Genomic DNA, 15,986 nt, shown 5'->3' with positions numbered 1-15,986 from the left:
GCAAATGCTTCCGTAAATCAAAGAACTGACCATCAAGAGTTTTCTAGAGCCCATTGTATATTTTTGAACAATGGGCATACAGGGGGTAAAGTGGTGACACACGGGGGACAGTGATTGCATACAGGAAACAGAGTGGTGGCATACAGGGGAGAATGATGGCACACAGGGGAGAAGAACGGTGGCATACAGGTAGCAGACTTTTCTAGAGCTCGTATTTTTTCACACAACGGGCTTTATTGCTAGTCTATAATAATGGGAACACTTTCTTCAATATATAGAATGGTTTTTGTCCAGTGGCTCATAATTGTTTGTTCCCTTTTAAGTAATAATTCTAGCCTACCTAGCCATTGTTGCTATCCATGCGCATCCTTTATGACCCTAGTCAACCCAGCTAATGGTCACTTCCAACACAATAACAAGTCACGTCACGAAGTGCACATCATGTCAAGCAGGATCTACAAACCTGTTCGGTGTACTCAATGGCCTAAACAGTCCCCAGATTTTTGTGGAACAGATCTGCTGTATTTGCATGATGCTACCGTGTCTACAAAGGCCTATTTACAGGGAATGTTCTTTAAACCACCCACAAATTATCATTCCTTTAAAAAATAGTTCCAGGTGGCATTTCTATCCTAATATTCTTCACCGCAGTAGTATCCTCCTTGCTGGGTGAGAGCATCATTGATGCTTAGCTACAGCCCTCACCAGAGCTATACACTAGATAGTGATATTTACTATGTCCAATAATGATGAAATTCACAGCGGCACAATTAAACTATATCTTATTTTTTATCATTGATCTTTTCCTGCACTTACACAGGCCAATTATGGTTGTTGTTACAATCACTTGGAAAAGGACAAATCATGACGATAACTTTTCTAGAGACTTGTTAAATCTGTGCTATGAAGAACTCAGGGCGTTCTGATGGCAAAACGGGTCCTATTCAGTAATCTAATAAAATGGGCACGAAGCATGAATTGCCAGCACTGGCACTTAGAGGCAGAGCAAAAAGGTAGCAGGGAAATAATGTACTGTAGATGTATAGTGTATGCAGGATTTGGTGTAAAGCTGGTTGGCAATTTCTAGAAGCTATATAAAAAGGTAGCCAATATGATCATCATGTAAGTAACCAGTATAGACTAGGCATTTTGATTGTCCATAAAGGAACATTTTTGGGTTCTGCGAGTGTGTAGCCCTAGTTCACACCAGTAAAAAAGCTGGAACATACGGTGTACCGATATACATGAAGTACAGGCTCAGACTTGTAGATAAGGGTACGACCTCACTAGGACTGGGCAATTATGACCTAAATCCAAATCATGATGAATTGAACGTGTAACCTCGATTACGATTATTTAGGTCACACACCCTATTTGCATGCTACGCCATTTAATCAATATTCATCCCCTGAGCCTACTGCATACTACTGTATATAATAGAATCCTTGACACTGCTCCCCACACCAGTATATTGCCCCCCCATATCTGCCCTCCACACAGTATAATGCCCCCATAACTGCCCTCCACACAGTATAATGCCCCCCATAACTGCCCTCCCCACAGCATAATGCCCCCCATAACTGCCCTCCACACAGTATAAAGTCCCCCATAGCTGCCCCCACGCTGTATAATGCCCGCACAGCTGCCGCCAATAGTGCCTGATAAAAATAATAATAATAATATACATAATCACCTAACCCCCGTTCCAATGACAAGTGGAGGAGATCCATCTGCTCCTCTGGTCTGTGCAGGTCGGCACAGACAGGTGCGATGGCGTCACTGCCTCACTTCCAACGATACATAGTGAATGGTGGAACAGGGACCTTACGGTCCCATGATCTACCTCTGGTTTCAAATAAAAACCGGGAGAAAATAAATTAAGAAAAGCGAAATTTGCAAGATGACGTTGAATAATTATGCTGAATTTTGATTCATTTCCCAGCCCTAGACCACACACAGCGTAATTCTTGTGGAATTTCTGTCCGGATTTGACCTCCGCTTTTCCCAAGAGAAAATAACATGCTGCAGATTGAGGATCCAGATCGCAGGTTAATTTCCACACATTTTCTGCAGGTTTTTTCTGCTGCATTTGGATGAGATATTTTCAAATGTTATCCACTGTGCTGCTACTGTAACACGCTGCTAAATTTCCGCACAGTACATCGGGACGGATGCAGTGGTTACGCTGTGTGTGGACGTACCCAAACAATTCTTTACAAAATAAACCAAATAAAGAGTTATTGGGAAGTATTTTTTGTGAAGAAACTCATCATATCTATAAACATCTTCCAAAGTCATGATACAGTGAACACCCAGCTATCACGTGAATACAGTTCAGTAATGAGGAAATGCAATACGTGCCTTGAAATGCCACTAAAGTATCAAATATGAGTTTGGTGAAAGATTAACTTAAAGGCAATGTACAGCTTTGCCTCGTTTTTTTTTTTTGTAATGAAATTGTGCATCAGTGTGATCGGTGCAACTTCCTAAATACATTTTATTAAAAATATTAAATTGTATTCTGTATACGGAACAGATGTATCGTTCACTAAGACCGAAATCCGTCAGTCCCACAGACCCGACTGGTTCAGTGACAGCGGTACTGCGTGTCTCTGACATGCAGGATCCACCTGTAATCCAATCACAGCTAGGCTAAGTTCACACTACCGTTACTATACATTTACCTCTCTTCCGCCTGAGGAAGAGAGGATTGATACATTAAACGGAAGTCAACGGTTCCGTTAGAATTACCATTGATTTCAATGGTAACTCTTTTGTATCAGTTGCTTTCCGTTTGTCTCCGTTCGCTAGGTTTCTGTTTAATATATCGATTCTCTGTTCCTCTGACGGAAGAGAGGTAAATGTTGACAACTCGATCCTGCATCTCAGAGACACGAAGGACCCGATGTCATTGAACTCGTCAGTCCCGGGGACCTGACAGATACAGGTTTCAGTGCTAGATACAGCTGCTCTGTATACAAAAACACAAAACAGCTGTATCTCAAAAAGTAAAAACAATTAACAAAAATTATTTAGGCAGTTGCACCAATTACACTGATGCACAAATTATATTTTAAACGCACGTCGGAGTGTGAGGACATCACGTTTTATGTGGCACACTCATGGGTCAGTATTCCTTTTCATTCACATACTTATCTGTATATGGATGAATAAGTTTGCATATGTATGGTTATATGCTATAATTTTTAAGGGTGATTTTCCTGTTCCCCATTTGCTCGGTGTGCTTGACAATAATTTTGCTGCATGCAGAGTATCAACACTTATCTACCATAGATAGTTATTTATATACTTTGGTATTCTTCACTGTTTACATATGTGATGTCCATCCGCCTTTTTGGGTTGTAATTTTACTCTTGTCTTTTTATTGTGGGCTATTTCAGCCAAAGTTATTCAATACAGTTTTTGTACTTTTGTATATTTATGCCCCCTTTGGTATATTGGAGGTACCTTCCTATTGGTAGTTGTAGTTCATTGTGGGAATCCCAAATTCTTGTGATAGATTGTTCAATTAGGTATTTCTTTCTGATATTGTGTGTTTATTCAAAGGTGTACATAGCCTCTAAGGCCACTTTAAGGCCTAGTTCAGAGCTTTGTGATGTGGAAACCGCGTCCGAATGAGCGCCAAAAAACGTCCGAAACCGGCTCCTATTGATGTCAATAGGAGGCAGGGGCTTTTTTTCTGCAGCGACTTTTAGCCGCTGGCAGTAAAAAAAAAAATAAAAAAAAAAATCAGCATGCTCTTTCTTGCTGCAGTTACGCCTCTGACCTTCCATTGGAATCAAAATGTTTGCCCGTGGCGCTCCATTGCCGCCGGTGGAAAATGCCGCTAAGGTCGCGGCAAGAAATTGATGGCAGGTCAAAATCTGCCTCAAAAGGAATTTTGAGGCAGATTTTTCTGCCTGCAATAAAACTCTGTGTGAACAGGGCCTAACAGCAGTATTTTACATCAGTATTTGTAAACCAAATCTAGGAGCAGAACACACACAGAGGAAAAAGGATACATTTAAAGATTTGCACCTCTTCTGTGTTTTAGACTATAAATACTGATGCAAAATACTGCCATGAGAAAGTGGCCCTAGTTTAACAACAAAACTTGGGAAGGGATAAGTAAGTGCCCCCATTCCACATCTTACTACCATAATACACATACAAGATAACCTCTTTAATATAAACTGAGGAATTTATTTGTGCAATGAATCCAGCATCCGTGCATCTTTGCCCTGTTTTGGACATTTTGCATGCAATACTGACCAGCTTCTAGTTTTTGGGCACTAATGGCATCCAAACTACTTTCACGGGTTTACATTTTCCTTTTTTTGCATTTTCGATTATTTCTTCTCAAATTGGTTTGAGGTCATAGTCACGATTTTTACAGTATTTGACAACGCACTCTCCCCTTCCTCCAGCTCTCGATGTAACACTGTCCGTAGCTGATTGGACAGTGTCACAGCCATGTTACACGCCCCCTTGCCATTACATGCCCTATTGACAGTTCAGGGGGTTATTTAAATATTGGGCGCCAAATATAACGGCACCGATATATAAATAACGGGGGAGGGTAGAAAAAAAATAAAAAAAAGAGTAAAGTGCCCCAGGGTTTGTGCAGCCCTGCCCGTTACATGCTGCACATGTATGGGCAGGTGAAAGGTTCTCTTTAGATATTCAGGTTTGAGGTTTATTAACGTTTTGGATTGCCCAACAGCACTGTAGTTGTTCAATCATAAAATTTCATGCTCAAAAATACAACTTGCTTAATAAATGTGCACAGTGTATATTGTTGACTTCATAAAATTTGAGTCTGGACCCTGATGGAGCTCCATTTGACTGAGCTCTACAAATGTAAAAGATAAAAAAAAACTATATATATCTGCTGCGTAGCATTGCCTGGATTCTTGCATTATATAGGGTGTTTCCGCCTGGACAGGTAGTATGCTGCACAGTCAAAAACGGTTTTGTGATGCAGTTTTCAGCCACGCAGTTTGAATATACCCTTAGGCCAGGATCAGACGGTTTTGATGCCGTTTTTGACTCACGCATCAGTCTTTACTTTATACCTTTTTTTCCTGTTGGATCCACTTCTGGCTTGGCAATACTCCAAGCCATAATGTGATCCTGGCCTTCGGGCATTATCTGTATAGTGGGGATTCCCTTATTCACATAGGTTGAAAAAAATAAATAAAAAGACACAGGTCCATCAAGTTGAACCATCAATTCCATGTTTTTCGCCGCTTGATTAGTTATTACCCTCAATACCATTCGTCAGTAAATAAATATCTAGACTTTTTTTAAATGCTGCCATAGTATCTGCCACTACTACTTCCTGGGACAGGGTATGATATATTGATATTGAAAGTGCAGGTTTTGTTTTGATATTTTGGTTTTAATGGTGTGAATATTTTTTGCATTTTTATAGATCGGTGTGCATCCTTTTGAGATAAAACATTTATCATTAAAAAGGGCTCATAATTGGTCAGTTATATGCCTATTGCCATCCTTAGGCCTCCTGCATACGGGACGTAAATCCTGCAGAATTTTTGCAGATATTTACGCAAGACAAATTGACATACTGTGGATTAAGAATTTGCTGCGATTGTAATAAGCGGCGGAATTTCCGCAGCATTTCCTTCCCATGTGCAGGAGTCCTTAGGCTGTGTTTACATACAGCGTTTACTCATTTTTTGGTGCCGTTTTTCTACGATCAAATATTTCTCTAAAGCTTTGTGGTGCTTTTATAGCATTTTTGGGGGTCAGTTGTGTTTTTGTTTTGTTTTTAAAAAACAAAGCATGCAAAAGGACACTAAAAAGCTTGACAAAGGCCCTGAGGGGTTGTAATGTTGCATTCATACTTCTGAGTGAACAAATGTTTACTATTGCATGTTTTGGAGAGTTGCATTCTTTTTAAATTTTTTGACAAAATAAAAACATGGCCCAAAAAAAAAAAGTAAAAAATGCCATTAAAAAAGCGCTAAGCACGAGGGTTTTTTTTGTGTTTCTTTTAAAAGCATTTAAATGCTGAAAAAGAGAGAGAAAAAACCTACAAGTGTGGGTGAAGGAGGCCTTAGGCCGGGTTCCCACGGGTCGGATACGCTGAGTAAAAATCACACAGCGTATCCGACCTGGAACCAACAGTACGTTCCAGTTTTTCTAATGGAATTTCCGCTGAGGAAAGCAGCACTGTAAAAAAAAAAAAATTAAGACGTTTATACTTATCCCCCCCTCCCTCTTCCCTGCGCGTAGTCCGGCCTCCTAAGATGACGTTGCAGGCCACGTGACGCTGCAGCAATCACATGGGAATGCAACGTCCTCCCAGGAGGCCGGACTGCATGAAGAAGAGAGTTCTGGGTAGGTATGATTTTTGTTTCCCGAGTTGCGATTTTTGCGGCGGAATCGCTGCGATTCCGCCGCAACACACTGTCGCAACACATTGCTTTCTGTTGTGGGTTTTGCATCCCCATTTAATTTAATGGTGAAGACCTGCAACAGAAAAGCAAAGAAAACGCAGCATAAATTGACATGCTGCTGATTTAAATTCCACACCACAGTTCAATTCATTAGCGTTTTCGCTGTTTTTTTTCCTGCAGCGTGGGCTTGCGATTTTCTTACTGTTATCCACTTTGCTACTGTAAATGCAGCGGAATATAAACATACAACTCCGTTGCGGAAATTACACAACGTTTACGCTGCGTGGGAACTGGTTGATAGGCTGGAATGACACATGCAGTTTACGAGGCAGTTTTTGGAGCTAAACACAGAACAGGATACAAAGAAAAGAAAAAAAAAAAAAAAGCCAAAAATCAGTCTTTCCTTTTGTTTATTCCTGGTTTTGGCTTAAAGAAAAAATTTATTAAAAACTGCATCACAAATTGAACGTGTGATTCCAGTCCAGGGTACCCATACACGTAGCGTTTTTTTTTGCGGAACTTCCACAGCGCATCTGAAGTTCTTCCGCATTACGTGCGCATTTTGCTGTGCATTTCACCCCTTACACACTGGAAAAGGTAAAATCCGCAGTGAACAACCAGATCAAAATGAGCTTGGTGAAGAGTTAAAAACCTGCAGCATGCTCTGATTTCCATGCAGGAAAACATTCAGCAGCAGTATTTCGCTGCAGATTTTCCGCCCCCAAATCTGTAGGGGAAATTTGCAACAATTTCGCTACGTGTGCAGGTGGGCCTAAGGGATTTTTCACAAGTAGCAGATGTGTTTCAGAAATCTGTAACTGTTCCATACATCTGAATGGGATTTGGAAAAAGTCCATGCACACGCTGCAAAAACAACCCCGTTCAGAGGTATTCTACAGATTTCAAAGACCTCCTTAGACCTGTGTTAATATACAATTAAAATAAAAGTATATAAAAATTGGATGTTCATCTCAACCGCATACTCATTTTTGGTGAAGATAAGCTTCAGAGCTTATGATACGATCCAATTGCAGTGTCTTTATCAGGCCAGATCATATTTCAGAATGCACGGTGTCCTGACTGTTCAAGGCAAAACCAATTTCATGGAAAAAAACACAGTTGAAACAAGATACAATAATAAATATTTAAAGCCAGGGGAGCCAAACAGGAACATCTGTGACGTTTAATGAGAGCTCATGTTCTGACCCTTTCTCTCGGAAGGCCATAATACCCCAGTCCTGAAGCAAATGAGTAAACGCACGGTTATGCTTGGAAACAAATTATTGTAGCAGCATTATGTTGCAAATATTGGTGACAACCTACTGTCAAATATAGTAGTCAGTCATTCTAGTCCCTACTGGCTACTTGGAATGCAGTAGAACGGCTATGTTTGGAATTAATGATGAAAGTGTCACCTTCGAAGAGGAGAAAAAAGTAGTTATGTGAATGAATGGCTGACGTACAAGAGATTTACCAATAGAGCCATCTGCTCCCACGGATAAGACAAAGTGACACAACCAAATGCTAATTTGGTCTAGCCAGGCCCTAGCATTGATGTCATTCTGTTCAGCAGGCAATAAGTGGATTGAAAGGGAGATCCCTCAGCATCTACTGAACAGAACAACCAAGAATACATTGTATAAATATCTGCAGGCTGTAACATAAATACAAATAATATTTTATAGTCCTGCCGATACCAAAAACATGACAAAGTATTAAACCTGTCATTGAAGATGCTGCAAAATGTTCATAGAAACATAGTGACTGGTTCAAGGTCCCAGAAGCACTCCCCTAGTGACAACAGCTCTGCAAAGTGCCATAACATAGACATAGTGACTGCTGCTACCCAGAGCATGGAGCCTAAATGTCACAGAAGTATACATGGAGAACGTCACACTACTGATTAGAAACACAGCCTATACGCCCCCCCCCCCCATGCCACTGATACACCTATATACATGACGTCAGAGGAGCCCCCGGCTGATGTCATTGTCTGCCTCACCGTATATCATGGCCAAGCCAGTCTCATGCAGGAAGCGTGCCCGACGGTGCTTGAAGAGCCAGATGGTGAGGATGGTTAAGGTGAGCAGCAGGATGAATGTCAGCAGGCTCACACTGTCCTGCCTGTGGCTTTCCTCTGCCTCCTTCTCCGTAGCGATCTCCTCCATGGCGCTGTCCTCTGCCCGTGTCCAGGGGATCCAGGGGATGAGCAGATACATGAGCCGGTGCATGGTGGAGCAGCGCTGCGTCCTCTCTAATCCTGTGTGTTCCCTGCTTCTCTTTATTCAGCAACAGCAGAGCCCACGCCGGCTGCTATGCACCGCTCAGCAGACACAGGGATCATCCTCCTCCTCCTCCTCCCGGTGACAATTAGTATAATCTCCAATGCGCAGAATCCCCCTCAGCAAGCCCATAGCGATTAATGGAGCGGCGCTTCCCTAGTATGCTCTGCAATGCACAGCACAGCACAGCAGGCCGAGCTCGGCCCCCCCAGACACGCCCCCGGGTACGCCCCTGGAAGGGCAAGGCCCGACACTTCGGGTTATTATTAGCTGGGTTATTATTATTATTACTACAGTATTTCAGCGTATGGATTGAAGGACACTAAACCAACGGTAATATGTATTTATATACAGGACTGTAAAAGAGAGTTACATAGCAGTCACACAACTGGTAAAAGTGCATGAAGAATGTGCCAGGGGCATTAACCATATGGTTTGTGTACCACAGATTACATATTTCCCTCAGAGATACAAATCAAAAAAAGATCACCAATGAGTCATTTAGCTGTTGTGGCCTTTTGTTTGAAAAATGGTGTTGCTTCGCAAAAGGGGCAGATCCACAGCGGCCTGGCACATTTCTTAGAATTTACACCCAAGAAAACTGCCGTAAGCTATAGTGGAAAACTATGACAACTCCTGGCTGGTGTAGATTTCACCCTGTGGGCCGCGGCAAGGTAGAGGTCCCAAGCTTTGCCCGCTCAATCGAGCTAGCCTCCGACCCCATGACAATTATATAATAAAAAAAAATATTCTCGCCTGTTCGCTTCAGCGGGTGCCCTTCAAGCTTCCTCAGCATGCTGCGGATCAATGGCGCGTGGCAGCATTAGGACGTTGTATATGATGCAGCACTGATGACGTTGACTGCTGAGTCGCATATAATGCGCTGAGACTTCTGAGGGGAGCGAAGAGGGGAGTATATATATACACTACCGTTCAAAAGTTTAGGGTCACCCAGACAATTTTGTGTTTTCCATGAAAACTCACACTTATATTTATCAAATGAGTTGCAAAATGACTAGAAAATATAGTCAAGACATTGACAAGGTTAGAAATAATGATTTTTATTTCAAATAATAATTTTCTCCTTCAAACTTTGCTTTCGTCAAAGAATGCTCCATTTGCAGCAATTACAGCATTGCAGACCTTTGGCATTCTAGCTGTTAATTTGCTGAGGTAATAGGGAGAAATTTCACCCCATGCTTCCAGAAGCCCCTCCCACAAGTTGGATTGGCTTGATGGGCACTTCTTGCGTACCATACGGTCAAGCTGCTCCCACAACAGCTCTATGGGGTTGAGATCTGGTGACTGCACTGGCCACTCCATTACAGATAGAATAACAGCTGCCTGCTTCTTCCCTAAATAGTTCTTGCATAATTTGGAGGTGTGCTTTGGGTCATTGTCCTGTTGTAGGATGAAATTGGCTCCAATCAAGCGCTGTCCACAGGGTATGGCATGGCGTTGCAAAATGGAGTGATAGCCTTCCTTATTCAAAATCCCTTTTACCTTGTACAAATCTCCCACATTACCAGCACCAAAGCAACCCCAGACCATCACATTACCTCCACCATGCTTGACAGATGGCGTCAGGCACTCTTCCAGCATCTTTTCAGTTGTTCTGCATCTCACAAATGTTCTTCTATGTGATCCAAACACCTAAAACTTCGATTCGTCTGTCCATAACACTTTTTTCCAATCTTCCTCTGTCCAATGTCTGTGTGCTTTTGCCCATATTAATCTTTTCCTTTTATTAGCCAGTCTGAGATATGGCTTTTTCTTTGCCTCTCTGCCCTGAAGGCCAGCATCCCGGAGTCGCCTCTTCACTGTAGACGTTGACACTGGCGTTTTGCGGGTACTATTTAAAGAGGCTCTGTCACCAGATTTTGCAACCCCGATCTGCTATTGCAGCAGATCAGCGCTGCAATGTAGATTACAGTAACGTTTTTATTTTTAAAAAAACGAGCATTTTTGGCCAAGTTATGGCCATTTTTGTATTTATGCAAATGAGGCTTGCAAAAGTACAACTGGGCGTGTTGAAAAGTAAAAGTACAACTGGGCGTGTATTATGTGCGTACATCGGGGCGTTTTTACTTCTTTTACTAGCTGGGCTTTCTGATGAGAAGTATCATCCACTTCTCTTCAGAACGCCCAGCTTCTGGCAGTGCAGATCTGTGACGTCACTCACAGGTCCTGCATCGTGTCGGCCACATCGGCACCAGAGGCTACAGTTCATTCTGCAGCAGCATCAGCGTTTGCAGGTAAGTAGCTACATCGATTTACCTGCAAACGCCGATGCTGATGCAGAATCATCTGTAGCCTCTGGTGCCGATGTGTCCTCGCTCGTCTGACACGATGCAGGACCTGGGGAAGTGACGTCACAGTGTGATCTCTCGAGAACACGGCTGTGTCTGCACTGCCAGAAGCTGGGCGTTCTGAAGAGAAGTGGATGATACTTCTCGTCAGAAAGCCCAGCTAGTAAAAGTAGTAAACACGCCCGATGTACGCACATAATACACGCCCAGTTGTACTTTTACTTTTCAACACGCCCAGCTGTACTTTTGCAAGCCTCATTTGCATAAATACAAAAATGGTCATAACTTGGCCAAAAATGCTCGTTTTTTAAAAATAAAAACGTTACTGTAATCTACATTGCAGCGCCTATCTGCTGCAATAGCAGATAGGGGTTGCAAAATCTGGTGACAGAGCCTCTTTAATTAAGCTGCCAGTTGAGGACCCATGAGGCGTCTATTTCTCAAACTAGAGACTCTAATGTACTTGTCTTGTTGCTCAGTTGTGCAGCGGGGCCTCCCACTTCTCTTTCTACTCTGGTTAGAGCCTGTGTGTGCTGTCCTCTGAAGGGAGTAGTACACACCGTTGTAGGAAATCTTCAGTTTCTTGGCAATTTCTCGCATGGAATAGCCTTCATTTCTAAGAATAAGAATAGACTGTCGAGTTTCACATGAAAGCTCTCTTTTTCTAGCCATTTTGAGAGTTTAATCAAACCCACAAATGTAATGCTCCAGATTCTCAACTAGCTCAAAGGAAGGTCAGTTTTATAGCTCCTCTAAACAGCAAAACTGTTTACAGCGGTGCTAACATAATTGCACAAGGGTTTTCAAGTGTTTTCTAATCATCCATTAGCCTTCTAACACAATTAGCAAACACAATGTACCATTAGAACACTGGAGTGATGGTTGCTGGAAATGGGCCTCTATACACCTATGTAGATATTGCATTAAAAACCAGACGTTTGCAGCTAGAATAGTCATTTAGCACATTAGCAATGTATAGAGTGTATTTCTGATTAATTTAATGTTATCTTCGTTGACATAAACTGTGCTTTTCTTGCAAAAATAAAGAAATTTCTTAGTGACCCTAAACTTTTGAACGGTAGTGTATTTTTTTATTTAATTGTTCGAGGGGCGGTCAGGTGAATATACTTATTTTAGAGTATGTCTGATGGAAAGGGGGGAATGGATGGCGCATGACCGTTGTCGTTGCACCACAATTGTGGCGCACAGTTGGCCGGAAAATGCAACACATTTACTAGGAGGCTTTCACCTTTTAATAAATGTGTTGCATCTTACTCCAACTTTCTTCATATTAGGACTGGAATATGAAACGCCTGTCTTAAAAGGGGTTATCCCAGATTTTAAAATTAATGACCTGTCCTTAGACATATGCTTACACTGGCAAATTATCGGGCAAACGAACGTTCACAGATCATCTGCTAATTGTATAATTTTAAATACTGGAAATATTATCATTATCCGCAGCACATCTCCCTGTATAAACAGGGAGATTCCTTGCCGACATGATAATAATGTATGGATATGAGCGATTGGAGTAACAAGCGCTCTTCCCCATACTAGCTCCTTGTGACAGGAGAAAACGAACGAGCACTGATCAACGAGCTGTCTCGTTGATCGGCACTCGTTTACACGGCCCAGGCCAAGCCGTGTAGAAGTGCCTTAACTGTCCCCCAAAATGGTGGCTAAAACGATATAATCAGTGGCGCATTAAGTAGACCATAGGCCCTGGGCTGTTCCACAAGCTTGGGCCCATCTCTCCACCACCGCCCTGCCAAGTCGTGTCTATATTAAACACCACCTTTCTGTGTGAGCAGTGACAAATGAGTGTTACAATTCCCCTTGTCAAAGGGCTTTGTCCCTACATACTGACAGTCTCCAGTCATTGCTGGCAGTATCACACTGTGTAGGGACACATCCTCCTGTCAATGGGGATTGTAACACGCATTTGTCTATTAGTCCTGGGTACACAAAGGCTTTTTATAGAATACATGGATTTCCTATAACAGACATGTCAGGGGCGGGGACAGACAGGGGCGTAGCTAAAGGCTCATGGGCCCGGGTGCAAGAATTCAGCTTGGGCCCCCCTCCCCAGCACCACCATCATCATCAGACCCCTGCGCGCTCCTATGCTCAAACGCCTTGCCCAACAGCCCCATAGTATGATGCCCCCACACAGTTAATGCTCCCATAGCTGCCCCCACACAGTATAATTCCCCCATAACAGCCCCATACCGTATAATGCTCCCCATATCAGCCCCCCATACAGTATAATGCCCCCCCCCCCACAATATCAGCCCCCCCATACAGTATAATGCCCCCATATGTGCACAATTACTTACCTATCCCCGTTCCCACGTCGAGTGGAGGATCCTTCGCCTCCTCCGGTGTGTGGTATGAGTGACTCAGCGCAGGCAGGCGCGATGATGTCGCTACATCCCGCCTGGCTGCGTCGAGCCGCTCAGGGCACAGGGAATGCTAGATCAAGGAGATGTCAGCTCCTTGCTCCAGCATTGATTGGAACCGGGACCTCGGTGAGTGACTCGCGACCCCCCCAGGGGGACGCGACCCACAGTGTAGGGATGTCACGATACCAAAATTTGGACTTCGATACCGATACTTCGTTTACTTTGCCAACAGTAATAAAAAAAAAAAAGTTCTTTCGTTTTCTAATGTGAGGCACGAGGTGTGATGATGAATTTTGAATGTCTCACATTAATAGTAATTAACCCCATCATGTTTCTCAGTCATAATGGGTTAATGTGTAAGGTACATGATGGGGTTAATTACTATTAATGTGAGGCACATGGAGGTTAAATTCATCATCGCACCTCGCGTCTCACAATTAGGCCCCATGCAAACGACCGTAAATAACCTAAGTTTTTGTGGACCGCAATTGCGGTCTGCAAAAATGGACCCATTCACTTTCATTGAGCGCGGACACATTTCCGTAGCTCTACGGATGGGTGACCGTGCCGTAGAAATGTTCCGAAAATTATGGAACATGTCCGGCCATTTGCATTTTGCGGGCCGTGCTCCCATACTTTGTATGGGAGCATGGCCCGAAAATGCGGATGGCAATCGCGGGCCGTGATTGCGGGCACGGTCGTGTGAATGGGGCCTAAGTGATAGAAAGCAATTTTTATTTTATTTTTTTACAGAGTACACATCATAAATGATGCAAAAAATTTGTTGTGCAGGTTATTTCGGCCGCGCCAATACCGATTATGTGTATGTTTTATGTATTGAGACTTATTTTAATGTTTATTGTAAAAAAGGTGTATGTGTAATTTTTTTATTTAACATTACTTTGTTTTTACTTTATTTTTAAACTTTAATGTACTGACATATATCAGATATGTGCCAGTACATTAACCTGTGGACAGATAGCACACAGGCTGTTGTTAGGACATACCTCAGTATGCCCTAACAACAGGAAATATGGTAAGACAGCCCTGGGGTCCGTCAATAGACCCTGGGCTGTCTGCCCATATATGGTATGTCCCTCAATCGCGTCACAGGTATTCCCCGTGACGCGATCCAGGGGCATCCCCCTTCTCATTTTCCCCTGAATGCTGCAGTCAGCTTTGATCGCAGCATTCAGGAGAATAGCGGCGGAGATGAGAGGTTTCTCTGATCTCCGCCGTTATAGAGCGGGGCTGCGGCTGTGTAATACAGTCATTGCCCCGCTCCTGACAACAAGTGCACGCGCGGTCAGCCTGAGGTGATGCGGCTGCGCTGCACTAATGAGCGGTGGTGCAGGCACTGAAGACAGAACATGGGGGTGTTTTGTAGCGCGCCCGCCATGTTCTGTCTTCAGTGCCACAGATCATTAGTGCAGCGCCGGCCGCATCGAATCATCCTGACGGCGCGCACATGTCAGGACTCAGGAGCGGGGCAGTGACTGTATTACACAGCCGCAGCCCCGCTCTCCTAGTCATGTGTACTATACTGTATATGGTGCAGTTTGCGGTGGAGGAGGGGGGGGCTGTGATTTAACGCCCCCCCCCCTCTCCACCGCAAACAACACAATACATTACAAGGCATCACAACACAATACATTACATTACAACACAATACATTACACTGCAGCTTATACTGCAGCTTACCTGGAGTCCTCCGCATCGACTCTTCTGCTCCGTCTGGAAGCCGTGTCACGTGACAACACGGTCACATGGTACACTAAGTGTACCATGTGACCGTAGCCAGGAAGTGCCGGCTTCACGGAACAGAAGATTGTTAGGAAACATGCTGTGTGGCAACGGGGGCCCGTGGGCCCCCCAGGCTTAGGGGCCCGGTCGCAACTGCGACCCCTATAGCTACGCCACTGGGGACAGATCTATAAATCCAATGACTCACAAGTGATTTCTTCTCTGATGGGAGTCGTTCTCTTTTCTTCTCCATCGGACACAGACCGCTATGGTGACTTCTCCTGATGACTCCAGAGTTTCCTGATGACAAATCTTTGCCCCTCAATTCTATAGCCATGTTCTGCGTCTATAGCAACACAAAAATTCATAAACTAAAAACCCTAAATTGTTTTATACCCCAGACCAAACTCCTAAGCAAATTAAGACCCCAGGCCCATACATTAACTCAGACCAATAAATTCAGTCCCCACGGGGTAACTAAACTTTAAAAAAAACTTTTGGCGTGTCATAGTGATATGTCAGAACTTTTGATCGATGGGGGTCCGAGCATTGAGGCCCCCACCGATCACTAAAACAAAGCGGCAGAAGTGCTCGGGTGAGCACTGTTCCACTTAATTTCTGATCGTCTTTCCTCTGAGTGGTGTACAGACTCATAGGCTTTCTATTGAGCCCGTACACCGCTTGCTTGGCTATCAGAAGAAAGACTATCAGAAACAAAGTGGCTCATCACTCACCTGAGCGCTTCTGCCACTTTGTTTTAGCGATTGGTGGGGTCTCAGTGCCCGGACCCCACCGATCAGAACTTTTGACATGACACCATGATAT

The 15,986-nt window shown here is 43.5% G+C and overlaps 1 protein-coding gene across 2 annotated transcripts in view; it reads right to left on the bottom strand.

Annotated features, from left to right (window-relative positions):
• Positions 1–8,873, bottom strand: part of SLC9A7 (solute carrier family 9 member A7) — a 117,303-nt gene extending 108,430 nt beyond the window's left edge. For both annotated transcript variants that reach the window (XM_075852567.1, XM_075852568.1), the window contains exon 1: positions 8,425–8,873. In XM_075852567.1, coding sequence (XP_075708682.1) covers positions 8,425–8,653 — 229 coding nt within the window. In that variant the 5' untranslated portion in view covers positions 8,654–8,873. The remainder of the gene's footprint in view (positions 1–8,424) is intronic.
• Positions 8,874–15,986: the final 7,113 nt, after the last annotated feature.

The sequence above is a fragment of the Rhinoderma darwinii genome, chromosome 2 (genome assembly GCF_050947455.1).
Source record: "Rhinoderma darwinii isolate aRhiDar2 chromosome 2, aRhiDar2.hap1, whole genome shotgun sequence".
Lineage (NCBI taxonomy): Eukaryota > Metazoa > Chordata > Amphibia > Anura > Rhinodermatidae > Rhinoderma > Rhinoderma darwinii.
Note: the sequence above shows the minus strand (reverse complement) of the source record. Positions and strands in the feature narration are given on the sequence as shown.